This window comes from Lipomyces tetrasporus (genome assembly GCF_029532465.1).
Source record: "Lipomyces tetrasporus strain NRRL Y-64009 chromosome Unknown POJ06scaffold_9, whole genome shotgun sequence".
In the NCBI taxonomy this organism is placed as follows: Eukaryota; Fungi; Ascomycota; class Lipomycetes; order Lipomycetales; family Lipomycetaceae; genus Lipomyces; species Lipomyces tetrasporus.
This window is the reverse complement of record NW_026611604.1, coordinates 977212-1002787: the sequence shown is the minus strand read 5'-3', so window position 1 is coordinate 1002787 and position 25576 is coordinate 977212. Positions and strand designations below refer to the sequence as shown.

At 48.2% G+C, this 25576-nt stretch overlaps 7 protein-coding genes across 7 annotated transcripts; 5 read left to right on the top strand and 2 right to left on the bottom strand.

Annotated features, from left to right (window-relative positions):
• Positions 1-972: 972 nt before the first annotated feature.
• On the top strand, positions 973-2022 carry POJ06DRAFT_200602 (xylose isomerase-like protein; the record flags this gene model as incomplete). The annotated part of the gene is made up of 1 exon (XM_056185197.1): positions 973-2022. The coding sequence occupies one exon, from the start codon at positions 973-975 to the stop codon at positions 2020-2022; it is 1050 nt and encodes a 349-aa protein (XP_056041886.1).
• Positions 2023-3121: 1099 nt separating this feature from the next.
• Positions 3122-5588, top strand: POJ06DRAFT_151557 (permease for cytosine/purines, uracil, thiamine, allantoin-domain-containing protein). Its single transcript, XM_056184674.1, has 4 exons — positions 3122-3727; positions 3786-3833; positions 3889-4185; positions 4236-5588. The coding sequence occupies exons 1-4, from the start codon at positions 3565-3567 to the stop codon at positions 5384-5386; spliced, it is 1659 nt and encodes a 552-aa protein (XP_056041885.1). The 5' UTR covers positions 3122-3564; the 3' UTR covers positions 5387-5588.
• A 1475-nt stretch (positions 5589-7063) lies between these two features.
• POJ06DRAFT_259471 (Alpha/Beta hydrolase protein) lies at positions 7064-8350 on the top strand. Its single transcript, XM_056188393.1, has one exon. It carries the CDS (start codon positions 7247-7249, stop codon positions 8234-8236), a length of 990 nt encoding a protein of 329 aa, XP_056041884.1. The 5' UTR covers positions 7064-7246; the 3' UTR covers positions 8237-8350.
• Positions 8351-10887: 2537 nt separating this feature from the next.
• Positions 10888-12401, top strand: POJ06DRAFT_296863 (uncharacterized protein; the record flags this gene model as incomplete). Its single annotated transcript, XM_056190572.1, has 2 exons — positions 10888-11332; positions 11370-12401. 2 exons carry the CDS (start codon positions 10888-10890, stop codon positions 12215-12217), a joined length of 1293 nt encoding a protein of 430 aa, XP_056041883.1. The 3' UTR covers positions 12218-12401.
• A 1697-nt stretch (positions 12402-14098) lies between these two features.
• POJ06DRAFT_259467 (uncharacterized protein) lies at positions 14099-15230 on the top strand (the record flags this gene model as incomplete). Its single annotated transcript, XM_056188392.1, has 2 exons — positions 14099-14882; positions 14941-15230. Coding segments are annotated over 2 exons (840 nt in total), but the record flags the coding sequence as incomplete, so codon positions are not given.
• A 380-nt stretch (positions 15231-15610) lies between these two features.
• POJ06DRAFT_277657 (OPT oligopeptide transporter protein-domain-containing protein) lies at positions 15611-18499 on the bottom strand (the record flags this gene model as incomplete). The annotated part of the gene is made up of 2 exons (XM_056189720.1): positions 18241-18499; positions 15611-18189 (listed from the first exon to the last, which is right to left on the bottom strand). Exon 2 carries the CDS (start codon positions 18185-18187, stop codon positions 15611-15613), a length of 2577 nt encoding a protein of 858 aa, XP_056041881.1. The 5' UTR covers positions 18188-18189; positions 18241-18499.
• A 5059-nt stretch (positions 18500-23558) lies between these two features.
• POJ06DRAFT_151495 (uncharacterized protein) lies at positions 23559-24664 on the bottom strand. The gene is made up of 2 exons (XM_056184672.1): positions 24561-24664; positions 23559-24511 (listed from the first exon to the last, which is right to left on the bottom strand). Exons 1-2 carry the CDS (start codon positions 24564-24566, stop codon positions 23984-23986), a joined length of 534 nt encoding a protein of 177 aa, XP_056041880.1. The 5' UTR covers positions 24567-24664; the 3' UTR covers positions 23559-23983.
• Positions 24665-25576: the final 912 nt, after the last annotated feature.

Genomic DNA, 25576 nt, shown 5'->3' with positions numbered 1-25576 from the left:
TACGCGCTATATTGTGGCTGCCTTCGTGCTGCAAAACAGATCTAGCTCGATCACATGCGGCTGAGATCAATGCGCATGTTGGGTGTTTGAAGGGCACCTGGTGTCTGTCACGATTGTAACGTGTGTTCCATAGTAAAATAGTCGCGGGTTACCAGCTGAGAGACAAAGCGACACATCGTCTTCCTCATCTCCACAAACTCTGCCTTCAATTGTTCATGCGCGTCATAGCTAAGCATGATCCAGACTTCCTTGTCAATGCCGTAGCCACATGTAATCTCACGCGCTTGTTGCAATCGGAATTCCTCAGACATCTGATCACCGAGCTTCATTTAATTGCGAGGGCGTTCGTGGAAGACATAGGGAGCAAGAAAACAGCTGTGACACCGGAGATATGAGAGCAACTAGTGACTAGACAGAGAACAGACAGGCGCATGATGGTCGGTTTCCTATTCATCTTGTAAGCTAGTTGAAGGTGAGCTCTACACAACGGAGGACCATTGGGATATATTGCAAATTATAACGCGGACCTAATTTCGCCCATTAATAACCATATATTAATAGTTGGCACATGCACACACAAGCCCATTCGAATTTGGATTTGCTTATCGACCACGTTAAAGCCTTCCTAATTCTATCTGATTTTGAGTTTTGCGCACGCGATGCAAGTAGTCCACTGCGGAGCTTCTCTCGGAGCAATACTGATTGTTACACTTGTTGCCATCAAAACGGAAGCGGAGAGGATATTGCCGATCCGGTCTTGCAGACGCATGGCATAATCATTGCTGGGTCAGGATCCCACGATGTTACAGAAAGCAACTTTGAATGGACTGGGTTAGGGTTGTCATGGTTGATATCACTGGCGACAATCTAAACTCTCTTTCTGACAAACTGCTCGCGTCAAGGCTCTCAAGAACCGTCCTTAGGTGCGAGAAGCAGCGGAAGTTCGGCCTACGACTCAGTCCACGTCGCTGTATGGGTCCTGCCATCGCACCACAATTTCCGATCAGCATCGCGTCATTATCGCTTGGCCGTGCGCGGCATCATGACCTAGCCGAAAAGATACACGCTGCATCTGCTGCGGGATTCCAAGGAATAGAACTGTACTACGAGGATATTGAGTTACATGCGAAGAAGTCTAGCGATGGTTCATTTGAAGAAAATATACTCAAGTCGGCGCAGGCTTTCAAGGATCTGTGCGACGAATGCAATCTAAAAGTCCTTGTCCTGCAGCCATTCACTAACTACGACGGTCTTTTGGATCCCGCCGAACATGCTCAGCAGATTGACAAGATCAAACTCTGGTTCAAGATTGCCAATGTAGTTGGCACAGATCTGATTCTCGTGACGTCTAATTTCTTCAGTGAGGGAACAACCGGGGACGACGATCAGATTGTCGAGGACTTGTTGGAAATTGTCGAGCTCGGAGAGAAGGAAAACCCGCCGGTCAGGATTGCATATGAAGCTATTTCATGGGGCGCTCGCAAGAATACGTGGCAACAGACGTGGAAGATTGTTAAGAAAGCCAATCGTCCGAATCTTGGTCTTTGCCTCGATACCTTCCATATTGTTGCGCGAACCTGGGCTGACGTTACTCGTGAGTCAGGCGTACGGCCGAATGCAAACAAGGCCTTAGCTGCAGATCTTAAAGAGTGTGCTGCCGAGGTGCCACTCGATAAAGTCTTTCTCGTCCAATTAAGCGACGCGGAACGTCTCCATAAACCGCTTGATGCTGGTCATGAGTGGTACAGTTCAGATTACCCTCCTGATATGATCTGGAGTCGCAATGCTCGCGTGTTCCCTTATGAAGCTGATCGCAATAGCTACTTTCCAATCGAGAAAATTGTCCGTTCTTGGGTCAATGACTGGGGATATCGGGGATGGATGAGTTATGAACTGTATCATCGCGACCTCTATGATCCGTCTCCGTCGGTTCCTCAAGACTTTGCCGAGAGGGGAATGAAGTCATGGCATACAATGGTCCAGAGACTAGAGCTGGATAAGATTGGCTCGGAAGCGAGATAATCATACCATTTCCTGTTAGTGTATTTGTTTTGCAACCTGACGTTCATTTGATTAGTTGCAGTACTTACTATAGGGGCCGCGCACGAAGATCGAGGTCCGCGCTTTAGTTAGCTGTATTCTTATTGTTCTGTTCGATACAGGAGGACAATTATGCAGTCTTCTGGAGGTTGTCATTATATCGCAGATAATACTGGGCAGGCGTTGGAAGCCATCTAATAGAATTCGTGCCAGGTTAATCAGTGTGGCATTTACAATATTAAGACCCAATCTCAGACACAGTGTGGAGGAAGCCCATAAACCCTTTCGTTGTGATATAGTAACAGCTATCATATATACAATGTTATGTCTCTCAGTGGTCACGCAATCGCCAGCTGCATACGATTCAACACAAGTCGAATCCATGATTAAACCGGGTATGACATCATACAGCAAAACCTGAAACGCCGCCCATTCTGGCGTGATGTGACCACCCTGAACCTAAGTATTTAACCTTATCACCTTTACGCTATCAAACTTGCTACCCAAGGCAGCACAGGGCAGGAAGAAAAAACTTTCAAACTGCGCCATGCTTTATCCGGCAAGAGAAAATAACTCGATGATGATGTTGTGGACTACGACATCTACTGACAATCATATTATCAGTCAGACTTGGTAGCTTGCATAAAGTCAATGCCGAAGATGTTCCTGAGCAGTTCCAGTTTGTGGAGCCTGCCTGCACGGCTAGTTGCGAGCAAAAAGTTTCGCGCAAAACATATAATATGCATACTCGTGTGTAGGCAGCAACTGCCCGATTCGGACAGGGCTAATGGCAATTTGCAATTGGTTAAGCATCTTTTCACTGGAAGTCGAAACCGTGACGACAGTAGCGAGGTTTGACTGTACGTTATCGCGCGACTCACCAAGAGAACCGTTAAGCCAATAATAATCGTGGCGGCGTGGCGCCGCGGCGGCCGAGGACGCCACGCGCCGCCCTGCGGGCTTAACATCCACCTGGGCGATCCTGACTCATACGAAGTTTGCAGACCTTAAGTTCAGGTTATAGATCAATGCCTTTCGCATTCGTTTGAACAAATAAGTGTCCTAATATAAAGTGATGCGGAAATCAACTGAGAGATTACTCGGCAGCGCACTGACTGCACCTATCCTCGATAGATAAGAGCGGGGCACGCGCTGAGAGATAGGGATGGCCCGGCCGAGGTGTGCTTATCTTTGCCCCTAACTACCAAGGGGCCAGAGCTAACCATAAGTTCCTCGCCCAGCTCCAAACTCGACCAATGCGCCGAAATCACCCGTGATTGGTGAGTGAGTGGCGTCCGCTAATTGTTACGCGGCTTATCCTGTCAGCACGAGGTCATTTGGCTCTCTGGTTCCCATGTCAGTGCCGGCTAGTCGCCGTGAACGATTAAAGTGGGACTGATAAGCTAAACTTCGCTGTCACGATGACTCGCGTATGGAGAGTATAAAACGCCCCCATCTTCCCGGGCAACAATTGTGTTCGGATTCCCGGTACTGTTTCAACTCGCTCGACAGGTCGCCACAAGTATGACTGAATCAAAGGAGAACTACACCCTCTCTACAGGCGGGGCGGTCGATTACGCCGTCGGTGACACTACTGCCGTCGACACCGGTCGGGGTGGAGTTCTGCATAGAATAAACAAGTTCCTTTTGCTCGATTCGGCTTCTAGTGAGCGGTATAGTAACGAAGGTATGTTTTGGTATATATGTTCCTTTTGGTGTGCGATTTACTAACGGCTCTCTTCAAGATCTGGACCCTGTTCGTCCAGAGATGCGAACATGGAATGCCCGTCACTGTAAGCGTCTCTTTATCACAAAATGTCAAGGATTGTAATTTAACCCTGTTCTTAGACGCACTGTTTTGGATTTCGGATCATCTTTCAGTCTCTGGCTTCCGTTCAGCTGCCTCTGTTATGGCCGTCGGTTTGTCCTGGAGGTTGGCTCTTCTGTGTATTGCGTTGGCGAACATCATTCAGGGTGTTTTCATCGTGCTCAACGGTGTCGTTGGCGCCAAGTACCATATTCCCTTCAGTATACAAGCTCGCGCTTCGTTTGGACCCTACCTGGCCTATCTTATGATTGCCATGCGTATGATTGTCGCTATTTTCTGGTACGGTATCCAGGCCTATACCGGAGCCGAGTGTGTTCGTATGTGCCATCCTCTTAAAGTTAGCTAGTGCATTTACTAATGATCAAAGAATCTATGATTTTTGCGATTTGGCCATCATTCCATAACGTCAAGAACCACCTCCCGGCGTCGGCCCACATTACTACTCAGTTTATGACTGCGTATGTTATCTACTTCTTGTTTTGTCTGCCCCTCCACTACGTTGGTGTCCACAAGGTCAAGTGGCTCTTCCTCCTCAAGAGCATTACCACTCCTATTGCTGCGTTTGCAATTATGGGCTGGATTGTAGCCAAGGCGGGCGTCGGACAGAATTCGCTGTTTGATCAAGGAAACACGAAGCAAGGGTCTGCACTGGGGTGGGCATTCATGGGCAGTTTGTATTCCAATATCGGCAGCGGTGTTACCTTGATGGTCAATGCTCCGGATTACAGCCGATATTCCGCCACTAAGTATTCACATTACACGACCGCCGTTGCTGTTCCTTTCACTGCAACTGTCATCACAATTATCGGTGTTATTGCGGCGTCTGGATCCAAGATCCTGTTCGGACAGATCCTTTGGGATCCTCTATTGATCATTGACCACTGGACGTCACGTGGTGGTCGGGCAGCTGCGTTCTTTTGCGCGTTCAGCTTCTTCCTGTCGCAGCTTGGTCTCAACATCGCGGCCAACTCTCTAGCCGCAGCGAACGATATGAACTGTCTTTTCCCTCGATATATCAACATTCGCCGTGGTCAGTTCATCGCGTCTTTCCTGGGATCATGGGCGTTGACTCCGTGGAATATTCTTACATCTGCCCCCGCATTCTTGAACTTCATGTCGGGGTACTCCGTGTGGCTAGGACCCCTTTGCGGCATACTTGTGAGCGATTTCTACTTTGTCCACAAGCAAAAGTACAATGTGTACGAGTTGTATAATTTCCACGGCATGTACCGCTACAAGTTCGGCTTCAACTGGCGTGCATTCCTTGCATTCACCATCGGCTGGGTTCCGTTGCTTCCCGGTTTCATCCCTACCGTGTCCAGCATTAAGTCGGTGCCAGGCATGGTCCATTTGTACAACCTGGGCTTTTTCTACGGATTCGGCGCCGCCTGCTTGTCGTACTATGTTATTTGCTATTTCTTCCCGGCAAAGGAGACGTACTTGGAAGTGCCCGTGTACATGGCTGAGGATAGTGCTAGTTTCGAAGATATGGAGTCGTCGTCGGCGAATGAGAAGTGATCTGGCTAGGTGTCCTGGTGCTTAGAAGGATATATAGGGTTGGTTTGCTTTATAAAGATTGTGTACAGTTTGGTAGTTTAAACTAATCTGTGCGTGTAAAATATTAGAATAAATAGGGTAACTACCCTGAATTCATAATCCACCTCGGCATTTTTTTAGCTTTGTAGATTTATAGGCAGCGTATAGCCGCAGGCCAGGCCAAGCCAAGCGAATGTGGGATTTGACTTCGTCTGACTGGTGAGGATCGGATGTGATCAATCAGGTGTCGCGGGCCCTTGAAACAGATAGGCTAAGCGAGGTCTTCAGCCATAGCACGTGTTACCCTTCTCAAACTCCAAGAATTTTTTGTTCCGCATTTAATCGTGCCTTATTCCGTTTAATTCTCAATAAATACCGGGGCCCGATGCGATATGAAACGCGTACGTCTAACGGCCGTGATCAGAATTGGTTCGCCCCGGGTTCAGAGGATATCGGCCACCCGTCTTCTGAATTCCGATATATCCACATGCAAGATGGGACTTCCGGGACTTCTTTGCGTCCAGTGTTGAATGCAATTACTTTTGACAGCAAGAACGCCCTGCTTCACGCTCCACCTTAAGAAGGGTAAAATGGCTCGGCTTCCATTGTTGCGTCAAAAGAGTTCAAAACTTTGTTTTCTCATATCAACTATCTAAGATACGTTTATTTTCAAACATGCAGATGCGCAGTTAGGAATTATGTCCTACATCTAAACCTCGGCACATTTGCAGAGCTAAAAAAAATCTCTCCAAAATACAGGTGACAGATTACGTCGAGCAATAGACTGACCATTGCCAGCTAACTCCAATTCGACTGTATTTCTTTGCACGCTACATCATGAGTAGATGGCAGTCTTGCCAGGACGTAGCCTGTCGATACTCCACCAAGCCATTGCCTGCGTTCAAGAAGCCGTCTGGATACATAGTTCGACAACTGCATCAGGCTGCTCACGTCAAAGCTGATAGAATTGCCCACGGTGCAGAATCGACGATCTTCAGAATAAGTGGAGCATAGTCATATTTAGTGCAGGCAATAAAATGTCAAGTCGATCGCTGAGAGCCTTGAGCCTGCTTTCGAGATTTGCATGTCTATGGTGGAAACCGCTGAATCTCACGTCGACTCAGACTATTCGCGTAGCGGTTGCCGTGACGCTCGTTCGTCCCTTGAAGACGTGGTGGCGACCGTCCATAGCATGGCCCAGATTCGCCGGTGTCCGAATGAGCTTGCACGTAATTTTCACTGCTGCCCTTAAATTCTACCGCTCATTCAGGTCACTGCAGTGCTAAGCAAATCGACACATCGTTGACAAGCTGACGACTTTGTCGTTAGGTAACCGATGCGCACACATGTAGGCCATCGACGAGGCCAAAACCGCGCAGCTCGAACTAATGGATGTCTTGTTTCATAACTCAGCACTAACATCGTCTCCTACCGACACCTGCCTTGAACAGGCCTAGCTGCTCCAAATATATTTGTTTCTAGCATACCAGATCACACCACCGCGTCGCCTGAATATCCATGAATGGACATGGACGTGAGGATCGAAAAAGCGACTCACGAGTCATCGTTATCGGGATCTTAGAGTTTGTGTAGTAGGGTTTGGGCAACTTGGTAGCTTATCGGGCGCCGAACCTGATTGTATCTACACACTCAAATGCACGGAGCCTCCCAGGCGATTGGCGGGTCTGCTCCACCTCTTTTCGTCGGAGAAGCTTCATATTGCCCTCCGAAGTAGTTCTCGTCTCTTCTTCACCCCTCACGGCTCGTTTCTCAGCTCAATCGTGTCAATTGACTCGCAACAACATAGTTTAACCTCTTTCTTTCGATCAATAGCTATAAACAATGGCCTACGAGAAGTTCGAGCTCGAGCTCCCCCTCAAGTGCGGTGTCACTCTGCCTGCCTTTCTCACCTACAAGACCCTCGGTGACCCCAAGAACCCGGCGGTAATGATCCCGACTTGTTACACCGGTCGCATCGCCGGCACCATGAATGCTTTCATCGGCGATGACGATGCAGTCTCGCCAAAGAAGTACTTCGTCATCATCGTTGGTCTTCTCGGCGGCTCTGAGTCGTCCTCTCCCAGCAACCAGCCGGCACCATTCGATGGCCCCAACTTCCCCAAGACCATCTACGAGGACAACATCCACGCCCAGTTCAAGCTCATGCAGCATCTCGGAGTCGAGAAGCTCTTCTGCTACATGGGCTACTCCATGGGTGGTCAGCAGGCATATCACTTCGCTACCTTGTATCCCGACCATGTCCAGAAGATCATTCCCCTGGCGTCGTCGGCTCAGACCTCGGGCTTCAACTGGAACTTCTTGGAGGGTGTCAAGTCGACGGTCAAAGCCTCGTCGGACTTCATGGCCGGCGCCTACACCGAGCCTGTCATGATTGGCACGACCGCTTTCGGCCGGGTCTACTCCAACTGGGCGCTTTCCTACGAGTGGTTCAAAACCAAGGCCTGGGAGGCGGCTGGATACAAGTCGTCTGAGGATTACGTCCTTTCCGACTGGGAAAAACGTTTGAACACCTGGGACGCCAGGGACTTGCTCCAGATGGCGGTCACCTGGCAGGAGGGCGACATTGCCATTTACCACGACAATGACTACGCTAAAGCTCTCGGTGCAATCAAGGCCGAAGCACTGGTCATGCCCTCCAGAACCGACCAGTACTTCAGATGGGAGGAGTCTGTCGAGGAGGTCAAGTATCTCAAGAAGGGCAAGCTTGCCATTATCGAGACCGTGTGGGGCCACATCGCTGGCGGTGGAGTTGGCACTCCCGCTGATAACGTTTTCATCAACAAGGAGATTTCTGAGTTCTTTGCCAAGTAAGCATTCAATTGGTTATGACCCGCTCTTGCGGTTGGGTTCGTTTGGTAGTAACAAATGTACGTACTGGTCATGATGTAAATATAGCATAGTAATACTATCGGATTTTGCTGGAAACATTCTTCTGTGAATGGTAGGTACAGAGACATAAGACGCGGGAACAGCTAAGAAGTGGCTTGCTGCCCTAGCCATCTGCGGATATTCATCATTGTGCTTCCTCCACTAGTCACAGAAGTCAATTCGGGCCCTTAGAGCCTGTCAGGACCCTATTTTTTTTTTTTTTTTTTTTTTTTTTTGGTTGAAAAGCCAGTTTATTTTACAAGCTATTTACAGACATGTACAGGCGAAAAACAAAGGAACGAAAAAAACGAACCGGATAAATATACAAAAGAGGAAAACGAAACAGACAACGAAGAAAGGAAGGAGAAAACGCTAAAGGAAACCAAAGGCGACAACACCAGCTGCCTGCCAGGGCCCGTAGGCAAGGACACCCAAACCAGCCAGCCCGCCAGCCGAGAGGACCATCACGTCCGGAGCGAGGACGGACAAGTAAAGAGAGAGATGGGGGAAACCGACCCGGGGAGACAAACCGGGCAAGCTAGCACCCAGCGCGAGTGATGCAGGAGAGAGGGGTAACTGGGTGATCAAACCAGAGACCTCAACGCAGGTGGATCCTTGGGGGACAAAGCCAGAGGATCCACGGCGCTGTCCGCTCAGGCTAGGCAGGGGAGGCAAGGAAGGTAGCAAAGCGCGAAGGGTGACCCAGCAGACAACTCGTGAAGCCGCCTGAGGAAAAGGACAAAGCGAACAAAAGGCGAAAGACAGAAGCACGATAGCAAATCAAAAAAAAAAAAAACCAACCCCGAAGCCACGACCACAAACCGAAAAACGGAACCACGCCACAAAAGAGAAGGAACCCCGACCACAAAAAGGAGAAAACGAACGCAACCACGTCCGCAAAAAAGAAAAGTCACTCCCACGGGGCCAGAAAATGGCGCGTGGTGAGTACCCGAGAGACAAGCCGCACCCAAAAGTCGGGGGGTGGGGACGGGGAGCCCGGGGAGACCGGCGCCGCCTAAGATAGGCAGTCCACACGATGTGAACTGTCAAGATGGCGTGGCGGAGGTCGGTCGGCAGCCTTGGTGGCGGTCACTATACTATGCGCAGTGGGCCATAATCAATTCTAAGATTGATTATCGTGGTCTTTTGGCCAAGTTGGTACCGCCCCAGCGCGAGGCCCTAAGATTCGTAGGAACTCACCCACTAGATCCTTACAATTACTGTCCTTTTATTCCGTTTCTAGTCTCAACCCCTTATATAAAACAAAAATCCTTATCTATCCTCCACTGATAACGAAGAAGCTGAACGTTGCCTCACTTAGGGCAAAAATATAAAATAGTACATGTTACTTGATAATAATTATCGTTACTAAGGATAATAGCCCGTACCCAACGAGAAACTTGACGTTATAGTCCTGCTCACGTTACTTCATCAAGGGTTGTCGTACGACACATGAGCAATTTTCTTTTGAGATTGTCTCACAATTACGTATGACATATGAGCTGATCCTCCTAAAAGAAGAATAGTCTGAGGGATTTACCTAAGTTGAGTAGACTATCTTCACATGAGAGATTTGAGAGTAACCTCATGTACGTGAAGTATCACTTCGTGTTGAGGATTAGACACAAATCATACGTTTACACAGTATTCATGTGTATATATAGAGATCATAATTACCTTTAGGACTGTTGCGAATACGAATATCGGCGGTTTTTCCCAATATTCGTATTCGATATTCGACTCTTGAAAGGCATTCGAATAATATTCGATATTTTCGTATTCGACAAATAAGGTTTAGGTCGAATAATATCGGCTCGAATATTCGTATTCGATCGAATATCGGTCCAAATCACGTGATATTAATTAAATAAGTTAGAGCATTTCCTATTACAGGCTAGTTCAGGGTTAGGGTCAGGATTAGGGCTTCTCGAGCTTGAAATCCCACTGTATTCATTTCTCTACGGTTGATTATGTAATACTATGTCGAATATCGAATATCGGCACGATATGTCAAATATTCGATTCGATGGTCGAAGAATGCTTCGAATAATATTCGATATTCGTATTCGACGCCGGGGGATTGGCCGATATCGTATCCGACGCCGATAATCGGTCGAATAATATTCGTCTATTCGAATATCGTCAACAGCCCTAATTACCTTGGATACGATAGTTGATTAAGCAATCAAAACTACGGATATCCAACAACCATTTTCAAATAAGTTCTAGTCGAACTTACCTTTCACTGTGCCTTACACTATAGCGCTATCAATTTTTTTCAGCAACCGACATTGCAAGCGGCTAGGTAAAACCCTAACCTTGTTCAACAGTTTGTCAGGCAATGCGGATAAAAAAGAGGCCTGAAAATCGCTGAAATATGCCTGCTTCGGCTGATATGTTGCTAAATACACATTCAAACGAAGGATTCAAGGGATATAAAGGAGTGTATCGCCACATCCTGAAGGGTAGAGCGTTTTGGAGCCCATTAACCTTATAAATGCCCAAAGTTTTTCCACGAATATTCTGACATTTCTTCAACTTTGAACCGTGAAATAGCTTTTTGCGCCACTGCATGAAACACATCTATTCACTAAATGGCGACCACTGTACCCGCAATCCAAGTTCTCTCTAAGAACAACTACGAGGAGCAATATATTGTCTCTCTTCCCAGCGCCATCCCATTGCCACCACTGGCCCACTCTGCGATCCGTGTACGCCCAAACATTCTCTCTTTAACTACCAACAATTTCACTTACGCGCGACTGGGCCATCTCGTCGGATGGTGGGATGTTCATCCCCTACCGCCATCCATCCCAGCTGAATTTTGCGACCCGACAAAGTACGGACGAATCTCAGCTTGGGGGTATGGAGTAGTGGCAGAGAGTAATGTCTCGGGAGTTGAGGTAGGAGCACAAATATATGGCTATTTACCTATCGGAACACTCCCTGTCGACTTGGAAGTTCAAGTTGCGCCAAACATTGTTGGACAGCTTTTGGAAATCAGCAAAGGGAGAGAGAAGCTGATGACGATTTACAACCGTTTACATGGCCTACGCTCCTGCTGTTACTGCAAGAGAGAAAGCTAAGGAGAAGCAAAGCCACGGCTATGATTCCCTCTTCCGAGTTCTTTTTGAAACCGGGTACTTGATAAATCGATTCGTTTTTGCATGGGAGCCGGACCTAGTGGTACTTCCATCGGACGGTTCGGATGGCCCTCATGTATCAAATGATGCAAAGAAATGGACTTTAGTGGATGCAGAAGTGGGAGATAATACTACCGTGTTAGTCTTCTCAGCGAGTGGAAAGACGGCGCTTGGATTCACCTATTTCTTAAAGCGTCGACGTCCAGCTGGCAAGACACCTCATGCAATAGTTGGCATCGGATCCAACTCATCAAAAACTTTCACACAAGAGACGGGTCTCTACGATCTTGTGCTAGAATATGACCATGATGCTCGAGACTTAGATGCTAAGCTTTCCTTGGATGCGAACTCCAAAATAATTATCGTGGATTTCGGATCCAGGGGTGGAGCAGGCTATAGATGGGCCGAAGAATTGAGAAAGAGCCACAAGAATGTTATCCATTTAGGTGTAGGAGGAGAGGTTATCGCGGATAGTCCGGAAAAGACAACTGAAAAGTTTCTGAGCAGCCTGAAGAATACGGCGAAGTTGGGAACGCAAGTGAATGCATCTGAAATGAGGTCCCAGGCTATGACAATAATGGGGGAGAGGAGCTACTTTGAGGACTTCAGGAAGGAGTGGGATTTGTGCAAGGAAAAGGGTGTAGTGAATGGCCTCCGGTTGGTATGGGGAGAGGGGATGGGTGATTGGGCAAAGGCATCGGAGAAGCTGTGCCAAGGTGAATTTGGACCGAATGAAGGATTGGTGTTTGATTTGAGCGATGACTGTATCAAGAAACAATGAGCACTCTTCGTACCCAAACATTAGAGACCTGTATCACCTACTTTTGCTTTATAGTTAATTAATATCGATACTAAACACGCAAGAATAATACTTCACGGGAAGCCTTCCTGTAAAGGTTATTTACATAAATATTATAGAAAAGAGCTAAAACAAGATAGCTGGCTCATGAATGACATCGTACGCGTCGACCTCGATAACTGCCCCTTCGTCTACATCGGCTTGCTGGTTTGGCATGCGCCGAATGCTCTGAGTAGAGCTCGCAAATATCAACTGACCCTGCATGCGTGAGTTCTGTTGAAAATCATCAACCGAATTAGGTGATGCCAGGGTCAAGGGTTCTTGTAGGCATAAGTACCACATCTCCCAATCGAAGACTGAGCATAACGTGCGCATATATGTGCAAAGTCGCGGCTTTAGAGTGAGTTTACTGCATAAGCATCCGCCTACGACCTATCAATTGCTATGATAAGCATTAAAGCTCTAAGTTATCCGGATTTATTCATACGGCTAGGGTTTTGTCACAAATTTTGCCGTTATTTCTGTAACTAGAAGTATTGAACAAAGAGATTGTGGTTTAAATGTATTCGCGGAGCAATACAAGGAAGCAAGGAACTGGAACAAGAAGACAAGAAGACAAGTTCTTTTCCCATGGTCTAGCGGCGAGGACAAAACCCTCCTTTTATGTTCCGCCAGACCTGCTGCCAACCGTGTACGGGCAGCGGGGACGAGAACAATCGTAAACCTGAGCTCACAAACGTTACCCCCGATATATGAGCTCACACACGTCCAACCGTACGCCATGCATAACAATACTATATTAGGGCTAGGGCTCAGGGGTGATCTATCACAGCAGGGCTCTATTGTGTCCATCGATTGCCACACATAATAATGTCTGCACGAATGGATACGGTCGCAAGATGTATCTTACAACCATATTGGGCAGGGCTGTAGGCGGATAGGCGGATAGGCGGATTTGGCGGATAATCCGTATATTCTTAATTAAATTGAATAAAAGGTCAAAACCGAGAAGGGTTAGGGTCACAGTTAGCCCTAACCCTTAACTTGCGTAGTCCGACAAGAGGTTATGCTAGCACTGTCGTACCGGCTCACATGTAGCGGGGATCACCGACCATATAAGTTGCGTCCGCTACAGCGAGTCCATTTAGAAAATTCAAATATCATGTTAGAGAACTTTGCGAAATTTCTGAAGATATTAGATATATAATAACTAGTAATGAATTTTGCAAATTTTTAAAGGCGGATGGCGGATTTGGCGGATATCCGCCATGCTGTCGAAAAGCGGATAAAAAGGCGGATAAATATCCGCCAATTTCAAAAAGGCGGATGGCGGATGCGGATATGGGAAAATTTGGCGGATATGCGCATCCGCCACAGCCCTGGAGATCGGCATGAATAATAACCAGGCTTGTTTTCCCGTATTCATATCAGTACCTATCCACGAAACGACAGCCTGTGATCGACTTCTTCGCCTGCGCAGTTTTACCCTAACCACATCTTCCTTGTTGCCTGACAGAAAACAAACGTTTAGAAATTTGCGATGCAAGTCGTGACTTTCGGTCTCTTTCATACCACTCGCCCTCGAGATAATATCGACAAAACGGTACACTAACAAATATAATGTCAACTGCTCCAACCTCGGGCAGCATTCCCATTCAGGAGTTTCGTGCAAAGCTCCAAGAAGCAGTCGAAGCGCGCGGTGCAAACTATCAAAATATCAAAGTCTTCATTTTTAGATTTCAGGATGATGCCACTGGTGCTGACCAAGATGCTAACACTTTTCGCGGCTGTATGCAGGACGTGTTTGGGATCGATGACGTTGAGGACTTTGTTATCGAAAAGTCCTCCATATGTGCTGAACTTGATGTCCACGAACGGATCACGGCTAACGTTAAGCGGCTTTTACGTGCCAAATCCCTACTGATCATCGCCTATATCGGTCATGGCATCATTGACATGGAATCAAACAGATTACAGCTTCTTTCGGAGAACGGAAGTCAGAAGATGCCTTGGAGCCCAATCCATGAACACTTTCTAGCATCTGCGGATGATTATCTCCAAAATCTGGATGTCTTAGCCGTGCTTGATTGTTGCTATGCTGGCTCCGCAGTTCGTGCAGGCGGGAACAGGTCCGTCCAGCTGCTCGCCGCTTGCGACGAGCGTAGTACAGTTCGCTCGCGGAAAGATGGTGTGACTTTCACACAACGTTTTCGCCGGGCGGCGTATGCACTTCAGAACGCTGGAACCTTACTGGTCAGTGTTGAGGCCCTTTTCGGTGAATTGCAACGCCTCAAGCCGCCTACAGCTCCAGATGCCGTCCACAAAATCATTGGCAGTGCGCGCCCTCTGGTTTTGCCCTTGAAATATCGATCTCCGAGCACTCTCAGGCATTCAGTACCTCGCGGCCACGAAACAACCGTATTGTTCAAGATCTCGTTGGCCGGCGAGCCCAATGATGTGATTCTGAGTGAATTCCAGCAAATTGCGAAGACGCTTCCGGGGGAATTCAAAATCAGCATTGAAAAGGCTTACGAATCAAACTCTGTCGTGTTTGTCTGCCGTACTTCCTGGGAGGCCTTTGCCCGCCTCAGATCGACGCTTGACTGTGTCTTTATTGCGTCGGTCAAGGGCCCAGCTCTTGTGCATGGCAAGATATTATAGATTTCAATTTAATTTCAGTGTCGGTATTGCTAACTGGTTAGTAGGCGAGCCACAGAAGTCGTCAACACGTTCATTTGGTGACCCTGTCGATAATCGTCAAGCGGACCAAGCAGCATGAACGTTGTGGCGATGGAGTGTACGGCTGAAGGCTGACCTCGTCGAGGAGAATCGTGCGTCGTGTGCGGTTGCTTGTATGGTTGTTTGCGTGTCCTTCGTTGGTTGTGTGGTTGCTGGCGTGTTCTTCTGTTGGTTGTTTGTCTGTTTATATCCAAAAACATATTCAGCCTTTTTTTCTGCAAGCCAAATACGTGTTCTCATAATCACTAGAACGATATGACAATGCTTGATATTGCCTTATGGATCATGTGTGAGTCAGTGTGACGACCACGCCCGCACCAAATGATAGAGATCTTTGCCCACGCTCAGCGGTTAGTTAAACCTGGCTGGTTAATTACACAGTTTGAGCTTTGCCCGTAACGCTCAAATTTACATGCATTGGTGTTGCCGTGCTGCTTTCTGAAACAGAAATCAGGGCAGAATACATATAATGTACGCCAGTCACGGTGAAAATCCTCCTAGCGCAGTGTTCGTGCTTGTGATAGTGAGTGTGCATGAGCATATCAGATAACATTCTTGAGCTTCATAAATAGACACAGAGTTTAAATCAATCCCAGACTCTTTTGAACATCAAAATATTGCCAAAAAAAAAACCAATCAACTGAACTCGCCGAGCTTGAGACCAAATCCTTCCTCCGGAATCTCAACCAACGAAGCCTTGCGCGCGTAGTCCACACCGGCCGCATATACCTGGTTTCCCCACCACGGAAGCTTTACCTGCGTGTACGATAAGGCAGCAAAAATAACGACACCAGAAAACGCAACTCCGGCCGACATTCCTGACGTGAGGATATAGTTGTACTTTGTCCACCAGCCGGTGTATCTTCGTCGGAGCAAATACATGAAGAAGAACGACATGTAAACACCAGGAATATAGTAGGTCAAGTTGTAGGTAGAACCCCAGAAAATGGTTCCGTAGCCGATAAGGGCCGGGTTAAAGGCCTTCAGGCGCTGGGGCCACCTGAGCTGTGCGAAACCGAACGGAACGGCGACCACGGCGCCGATCCAGAATGCGTGTTTCAATGCCGGGTAGATGGTATCGAGAACACGATTGGGGTTGATAATACCAAACATGATCGCATCCGCGTAAACAGTTCTCGGGAAAGCGCAAACAAACCTGTCGACCTGAGTAACGCTGCAAAAGTCCTTAACAGACGAAAACAAGGCCTCAACTGCTCCAGCCGTGCAACAGCATTGAATGAGAGTCGCAAGAATCTGAGCCCGGAATGTTGCTCGCTGAGGGATCTTGGCGTAATGTGCTAGCTTCTGGTCACCAATGAAGCTTTCGGCTTGATCGTCAATGTTGTAACCCCACATTCGAATAACGACATTGGTCACGGGGTTACCGGGATCCATGAAACCGGCAAGAATGACTGAAAATGCACCAAAGCCCATTGAATAGCCAGTTCGCGACATAACGACCAGAGTAGGCATAAGCATAGCAATGTTGAATAGGAAGATCATAATAACCGTCCATATAGGCACGGTCGTCGGCCACGCCAAGATAGAGGCCAATCCGGTACCGGCGCCGACCACAAATACGATAACGTACCACCAGTCCGGAACCTCTGGGTAACGTGACATCATGCGAGAATGTGGGTCATCAAATTCTTCCAGCGACGTTCGGAACGGGTGTCGGATGGAAGTACCCATCATCTTCAACGTTTCCCAAAGTAATTTGTACTCGCTGATCACCACGTACACGAACGTGCAGGTGTAGACCGCCCAGAGACCGCCCGTGCCAACTAAATTTCCAGCTGACATATATGGCGGAGAGTAGTCCTTGTACAAGTCCGGTCTAAACTCGTTATCAACCACGATCCTGGAGACATTGTACTCATCTCCATATCTGTCGTAGACATCGTTCACATTCAAAGGAAGGTAAGCGGTCCACTTATGATTTGTCCAGTAAATGATGACCATAACGAATCCGGAAATAAGAATGCCAAGAAACCTATTCATAAACGCAAAGAACGGGTACACAAGAGGATTTCCGTAATTGATAACTGCCCAGTCAAAGGAGGGAACAGGATTAACGCCGAAACCAATAAACGACCCAGTGACCATTGCTAACGTAACATTCTTGGGGGCGATCCAAGTCATCCAGTTGAATGTACTGAGAGCCCTGAAGAGAAAGTTCGGCACAAAGAAATAAAGGAACGAAAGGCCGAAAGTCAAGAAGAAAAACTTCTGGCGGGTGATTGTCCATCCATTAACGGAAGTCTTCGTCTCTTTGACAACCAAAGCTCGGCTGAGCGCGAGTGTTGGCAACACGTTCGGAAACACAGCCTTAACTGGGAAGATGACAAGCTTTCGCATCATTCCGGCAAGACCATAGCCGAAGAACAAGCTCGCAAAGTTCATAAGCCAGATGAATCCGAAATCCACCCATTCGTATCCAAAGAACAGTTTATGACGTAGAGTGACCGTCATTGACATCCAGTTGGAAGTCTGGGCGCCAGCATTGACCATGATAGTGGCCAACATCTGCTCCTTGATCGACCACGGGCCGGGATTAATGCTGTAACGAGTTCCCATAAAGATAAATCCCCAATTAGGCAATAGCTGCGTAAGCTTACCACATGGGAAGAGGAAAAGCTGGATAACTGTCGACCTAAGACTGAGAGCCGGTTGGCGGAACGTGAAAAACTCGTTAATGAAACTTCCAATCGCGACCCAAAGAGCGCCAAGAATGTACGCGCGAATAGTCTCGACAGGCATTTCAGAATCATCAAACGGATCTGTTACAGCGCGGACCTCCGGATATGGCGAATGATACTTGATGACGACCGCCTCGAGTCGACAATCGAGCTCATAAGTGTCGATATCTTGTCCATATGCCTCCTGTCCATCAACCATACGCTGGATATTGTCGTACGTCTCGTTATCAAAGTTGACATCGCCGTAGTGCTCTACCAGAGCCTTCCGGAGGATTTCAAGACTCTGTTCAATACTGGTTATCAAAAGCTTCTCATAGAGAAACTCCGAGGCTCGGTCATTCAGTGGATCTTCGTCACCAGTGTCGCCCGTCTTATTCATAACTTTGATACGGTTGACAATTTTGTCGCGTGTCACGTTGTCGATACTCTCATTAGAAGACTCCTTCTCTAGCCCGTGGACGGCGACGTTGAAGTCGGCCTCCTTCTCATTGACGTAGACATCGTCTTTCGCCATTCCTATACAAGAATTAAAAACTGAATGACCGGGAACAACATTGAATAACATACCGGATCAAGAATTGTACTAACTAGAGTGGCAACCGTACAAATGATAGGAAAATGGAAATAAATTGGACGCCGGGCGGTTAGCATATATCTGGCTGCATCGTTCCATGCTTTATATGTGCAAGCGAAACTGAATCTGAATCGGCCGCAGCAATTGCCAAGCTGCGGATAGGACAAGGCATGCGAGGTGAACAGATATGGGCCGAGGAAGACTACACAGTGTTCAAGTCATATCTCAGACTATCGGTAAAGTTCTTCTTTTGTGATAAGTCCAGTCCCCACCTACTCTGACTTGTCAGATGGCTGGCGATTATGCGCTCGACAGTCTCAATAGAATGATTGACAGAAACTATCTAATGATTGTCGGCCAATTGTAGCAGCTTCACAGACTGTCGGGCAGGACCAGAGGACATTAGTCCTTCGTGTGTGAGAGGATAAGATTGCCGGTTGAGGGCAAGCTCGAGAACTGGGTTCGCTTGGCCAATTGGTATCTTGAACGGCTCTCTTGGCACTGACGGCACCGTCAGCAAAGCCTGCGATAGCAGTCAAGATAGACTCGGCCTTTCTCACTCCTCATAATCTCACGAAGTGACGCGTTCATACGTAATCATATAAGGATTAAATCTTTGTGAATCGTCAGTGGCATAAAAACCCCTCCGAATCGTTCAAGTACAGATTTGCGTCAGCAGGATCGAAAAGTGGCAATTTCCGGGGCCTGGCGAAACTCTCTTATCGAGTGGCTTGCAGTTGCGCTAAACCGCCTATCTAGCACTTAGATTAGTGGACCCACTTAAAGATACACGCTACAGAATACTGGCATCAACGTCAGATAACAGCAGCGGTCCTACTGTCCCAGGCCCGTGCTGCTTTCTATTTCGCGCCGACAGCGTGGCCTCTGCGCATTTGCCGGCGGCCCCTGCGAGAAGTCCGTGCTGCTATCGAGCAGATGGCAGCAACACGAGCCACACTTTCCCGATGGAGCGTCATCGGGCCTCCCCGACCATTCTTATCAGCAACAGTACTTGGCATATCGCAATCTTTCTACTCTATGGCGAAATAATCCTATCGTTGTAGGTACCGTGCATAAGGACAGAGAGTGCACTGCATTAGTAATGCCAACTTTAATTGCCAGGCCTACCCGGTCTGTCCCGGTCTTGGGAAAGTCGGCCTGCTCATTTCCGATGATATACTCTCGGTGGCGCCCAAGATCGATTAAGCCCGCGACGAGATTAGGGTTCGTCTTGTGGGAAGCATTGAGGCGAGCACAAAAAGAGCATACGAAGGATGCGCCGTTAGAAAAAAGAGCGTACGGAGGCTGACTTGAAAGACTTTGACATAGCGGCCCGGATGCAGCTTATACCGAACGCTAGAATCTTTTGAGATGAGATAACCACACTAGTGCAGGATTACTCTAATTGCATAGTGCAGGGTACTCTATTTGCGAGTTTATTACGTGGCCCTTGCATGATTCCCTGAGCCGCACAACCTTATGTGCCCCAGAAGTGGGGGCTCATTCGTTCCTGGCTTACTGAAAATTGAACGTCACCCATTATACTTAGATTATTTTCTGACTTAGTTTTATGATCGCCGTGTTAACAGAAAGCGGTATATGGATACATGGTCGCCGGGCAACCATATTTTGCTTATGACATTTCAGTTTTAGTCAATATGTGGCAAAGACGTGAGAAAAAGCTATTACGCCATGTGACCAATCTGCAAGGCTACTACGCAATTATTTGCAATAATTTTAAGATCACAATTTCAGCCATCGCAGCAAGTAGTAGCCAATTACCTCACCACAAATACCGACAGAAGACTCCCTGACTGCCGCCGTGTTTTGTGATTGTCTCAGTCTTATCTTTGGATGGTATCATATGGCGTCGTCATGCAGCAAAATGCCCTACTGTGGCTAGCTACGGGCTAAACTATCCTTGAGAACCGGTCCCACCTGGCTCAGCCGGGATGAGCATAATTGTCGTGCAGAATGCTCCATAAATATTCAGACTCGACGCATTCTCTCAAAATCTTATTCTCGTACTTCGTCAAAATCTTCATCCTCTCGTGCATGAACGACTTTTTGGACTCCGGTCTAATAGCCGGCAGTAGTCTGCGAACGCGACCTCGCACTCTGCAATCTCGCGCTGAAGCGTAATGCCTCTTCGTGCTTGCCGGATGTGTACAGGTAGTCAAGTTGACAATTGTTTTGGGGCCGGTAAGAGAATGGTCCCGGTTTGGCCGGATGCACCGATGGCGATGTTGACCGCTTTCGCTGTCGCGCCGAGATCGCCGCGGACTTTGCTGCAAAGTTTGTGAGGTTGGTTTTCCTTCGAGAGTGAGCGAGACGGCCTCCCCATTGGTGCCAGCGATAACGACTAAGAAATCTGCGAAGATGACGACCATTCAGCGACTCGTACTTACTGCCGTGTACGCCGGACTCGATCAGGAACCGGAAATGGCATGGCGCTCCTGGACGTCCCAATTAATTTCCTGCATTTCGTCGTCCTTGAAGAAAGTTAGCGACGGGACGTGGACGCCGCGAGTGATAGCAGTAGTCGCATTGACCATGGCTAAGCCGTGCGCAAGCAAGTGTCGGAAGTGAGGTGTTCTAGTCGGGATACGTTGTGCTCTTAAGACGCGAGTTCACAGCTTATGTACAGACGCTGATGGCGGGGCGTCATAATGGTATATGTGACAATTCGGCAGAGCCGCCGCAGCTGTGGTTGAGACGGTCGTCATAGTTGAGCCAAAATTACGAGCGCGAGTGTGGTGTGACGGCAGTTCCATCGCGATGGTGTTGTTGGTCAAGGGATCCGTGTGTGAATTTGCCGACCAAAGGTCAGATCTCGAGCCTCAGCTATCATGTCTTCAGGGTTAGGGTTAGGGTTAGGACCAATGACGACGGTTACAAACATCCGCGCGCACGAAACTGTTCCGATACTCTCCTAGGCATATAGGAAGCAATAGGTGGACACAGGTAATCGTCTCAACCTTATATTTTTGGGTGACTAATTGTTTTGCTGGTGCTCCCGTGCTAATAACAGCATACTTTCAGAGCACGCTCCAGATGTTTAATCAAATCGCCTTCAGCCAGCTGGCGCACTGGAACCGTCGAAATCCAGGCACGCTGGCGATCAAATAGAGCCGGGTAGAGCGGAAAGAGAGGCACGTGATTAGACTGTTAATTGACGCAATAGAAAAGGTAACGTACATGTATAACGAGCGGCGCATCCAAACGAGCGGCGCACTTACCCACACCCACGTTATAAAACATCGCGACAATTCCACCAAAACGCTTAAAATCAATTGAAACTACTCGGAATCCTCTTCCTCAGACGTCTCTATTACAACCTGACAGGTGCGCGCGTTGTGTCCGGTCTCGCCGCAGTTGCCACAGCGCCGCGCGCGCGTTTCTTCCCTTGGCTTCCGACCACTACTTGCCTGTTTTTCCTGCTTTACCTGTTGCGCAATGTCCCTTTCGTCTTGTAAATCTTGTGCTTCCTGTTGACTAAGTGATCCTCCTTGCTGTAGACGTGTTTTTTAGCCCTCCGGCGTTTGCTAAGCTCCTCCATTCCTTGCCGAAGGATCTGGTTCTCTCTTTTCAACACTGCCAATTGGTGCATCATTTTCGACGTACCCTTGGCAAACTGGTCAACAGCTTCGTAGATTGAGGTTGGGGAGCTATGTTGATGACGGGCAAGTCGATTCTTAATGAAAGTACTCTGCGATGAGGCTTCGGTTGTGGTACTAGGGCGGGAGTTTGGAGGCGTTGGCGTCTCTACCTTGAGATCGAGCATAGAAATCACACTCTCGGGATCGAATGGAAGAAGTCCAGCACCTCGGAAACCTCCTTGGATGTTTTTTTCCGTCATTGCAGCGAAAAACGCAACGCGGAAGGCAGGAAAGAAGTCGTCCTTGGTAATGTGGGTGATGTGAGCCAGCATCATATCCTCAATTTGCCGACCATATGCCTTCTTTAGCGGGCTAAAACACCCAACATCGAGTGGCTGGAGCGTGTGAGAGGAATGAGGAGGCATACAGAGGGTGATGATGTTGTTTTCCTTACAGTATTCCTCGAACTCATCAGAGTGGTGGCTCTCGTGGCCGTCGAGGATTAACAGTAACCACCCACAGTTCGGGACTTGGTATGCTTCTCAAATTGCCGAATCCAATCCATGCCTTTCTCATTCGTCGTCCAACCGTTCTCAGTAACAGCGATTACCCAGTCGGGTGGAAATCCGCTGTTTTGATACCAAGACGCGAGGTGGTTTTTCGCTGCGACAATGACGAACGGCGGCACCGTCCAGCCCTGGGAATTGAACGCCCTGGATTACCGTAACCCATTCCCGATTGCCAGGCTGTACCTTTTTTGCCTTTGTACGCCCGTCTGAGCTTGTCACAACCGTTGCGGTTGAGATAACGCCCATCATAAACCCAGTCTCGTCGAAGTTATAGATATCCGTATCCTGGATGCCATACTTCGCGATTATATTGCGTACAAGCTCAAGCCAGCTACGAATAATCACTGGATCTTCGCATTTGGCCCTCTGGTAGTCGTACTTCCGCTGGAAACGCGTCCGGAGCTCTGGGCTGCGCTTGACGAAGTTCGAAGCCCAACGCGTCCCGACGCTTGGCACGTCGCGTGTCGCGAGAAGTCGATTTGCTATATCTCCCACAACAAACAGCCCAGGAGAAAATCCTTTGGCAGCTAAGTCGAGGATGTATTGAACAAGGACTGATTCTTCTAGGTCGGTCAATTTCCGCAAATTGGCTGGAACATCGCGTCGTGGTTGTCGGCCGGCACGTCGGTGACGTAGGGTCGTTTCACTAATACCATATATCTTTGCTGCAGTTCTAACGCTTAGTTTTTTGGACCTGTGGGAGTGCTTCGATGGTAAGGATAATCTTGCTTTCATTAGAAGAAGATTCCATGTTTTGATGTGGAGGGAAAAAGGGTAAAGTGTGGAAGGGGGGGGGGGGGGGGGGGGGGGTGTGTGTCGCGTGGAAAGTGCGCCGCTCGTTTGGATGCGCCGCTCGTTATACATTTACGTTATCCGAATTTTAGTACGACCTGCAGGTAATAAATGTCATTGTCATGTTTAAGCAGAATGGCACCGCATCAGCCAACTGCTCGTGGTAGGATACGGCACATACGAATGCAAACGAAGGAAGCTATGCCGCGAAGAAAATTGAACTTTCGGGTTTGCCGACAGTCGTTTCATCTTCAGAGGTTAGTCGTCGGTAGGGTGCATGGTTGTTAAACAACGAGTGCATTCACTGTCGTAGCCGTTTCAACCATATGAATGTCATTGCACAAAACGTAAGGCAATTAATTAGCTCCAATATATTCCCGACATAACCGGCTGTTGGCAAAGTCCAGTTTCCGCAAGTCTACAATAATCGCGTGTAGCACCTACACCGTTTTAGCCGCACGTTCTCGTCTTTCCTGACATGCAAATAGTGCCACAAGCGCCGCAAGGTCATGTGGTAGATGGACAGTCGGTCGTAGTAAGTCAAGCTCGAAGTTGATACCGAAATATTCTCCTGAAGCGACAAGATCAGGTTTAGATCTTGTGCTCACAATGTCCAATTCTATTTAATTCTATGTCATACATAGAAATACCCACAAGTCCCATCCGTCGATATAACACGATTTTAATAAACACACCCAGATGCCAAGAAACTACAAAATCACATATCTACAAAATAAATGCTTAAATCCTGAAGTATATCGGAAATCTCATGCTATCTACTTCATCTTCTCATTCTCCGACCCAGACTTTTCTCCCAACGACTCGGAGTCCGCAACGACGCCTTCTTCGACGTCACGGCCAGTAAGAACCTCGTCGTCGACATAGACTGGATAATCGAGCATCGTCTCTTTAGCCGGCCACAGCTTGCAGAAAATCCAATACGTCAACATTGAAGAGCCGAAGCCGTAGAAGTAGCCGCAGTAGTACAAGTTCGTCATGCCCTGGATAACGTGGATGCTGCTGTTGACTTTGGGCAGGAAGCCTGGCAGGAGCGGGACCCAGCCGATAGTAAAAGCTGCTGCCGCACGCCAGTTGGTTCCATATTTGTTGTACCGGTAAATACCATTCTGGTCGTACAGTTCCCAGATGTTGTACTTGCGGTTGTGCACCAAGTAATAGTCAGAGATGAGGATACTGAGAGGCAGCCTTTCGCCAGCCGGAAGGGGAGAAGTTGTCGGAAATCCAGTAAGTGATGTAGTCCATAGCAGACCAGGTTCTTTTTTCTGCGGGCACAGGATCCATATCTGCGAAAGTTAGTCAGGCAACTTGACTGTACGATCGAGAAACACATACCAACATTGCTACGACGTTCCTCTCCTCCTTCAATCAAGATCCGCTGGTGAATACGAGACCAGAAGCCACCGCCAGGTGAAGACTCGAAGCCAGTGGCAGTAGCGTCCCCTGCTGGCATCTCTTGGATCTCGTAGTTAACGTCCTTGACCATTATGCCGTCACTACTCAGAACTGGAACAAAAGTCGAGAGGCTAAAGCCCTGAATGGTAAAGGAAGCAGAGAACCACGGGAGCGCGGGGAAAGGGCAGCATTTTATGTCGTCATTTATGGTTCTGGTGGCGTCTGAACTGCAGCCAATCGGTCGGTGTATGCAGAGGATATGTGTCCGACTGTCGCTGACGCAACGATCTGGTAAAGATAAGAATACTCTTGATTAGCGAAGTACAATAACAAGCAGAAAATCGTGGAGACAGTGGCCCAGCCAACCAGCCACGAGCCGATAATGTACGCGGTACGAGGAAAGAACTAAGACATGTGGGTCCACACCTTCGAGACCCAAATGTCGGCTAATTCAGCGTATTCGTGCATTAGTTTACAAGCTTGTTTGGCAGTCAACGATCAAGAAGACTGAGAGTTGATACGCGCGCGAGATGGGCAACTACGCGACTCTGATAGGGATGTCACAACGGTAGAGCATTGCAGTCGGTATCAGCTACTTCCGTAGATATTTTGAGTCAGATAAGCGGCTCTGCGCGCCGAGATCGGGCGCGAGTCAAACCAAACTTAGCTTGTCCTGAACACAAGGTTTTCGAGCCCGAGCATCGTGTTACCCTTTTTGATAGAGTTGGGGCAAAATATCGCGTGTGCGTTCAGATTTCGAGCTAACGAAATAGACCTAATCTGCCTATGAGTATCTGCCACAATTATGTCACAGTAAAAACTCGCGACTGCTACAGTGCTACTCCAATCAGGGCGGAACGTAAGAGCTACTTACGGTGGAATCCTCTAGGGCAAGGGCAGCAATCGCAGCCGCCTTGTCCCGTTTGCTTGACAGTGCCCCTGCCCAGGCGGCTAGG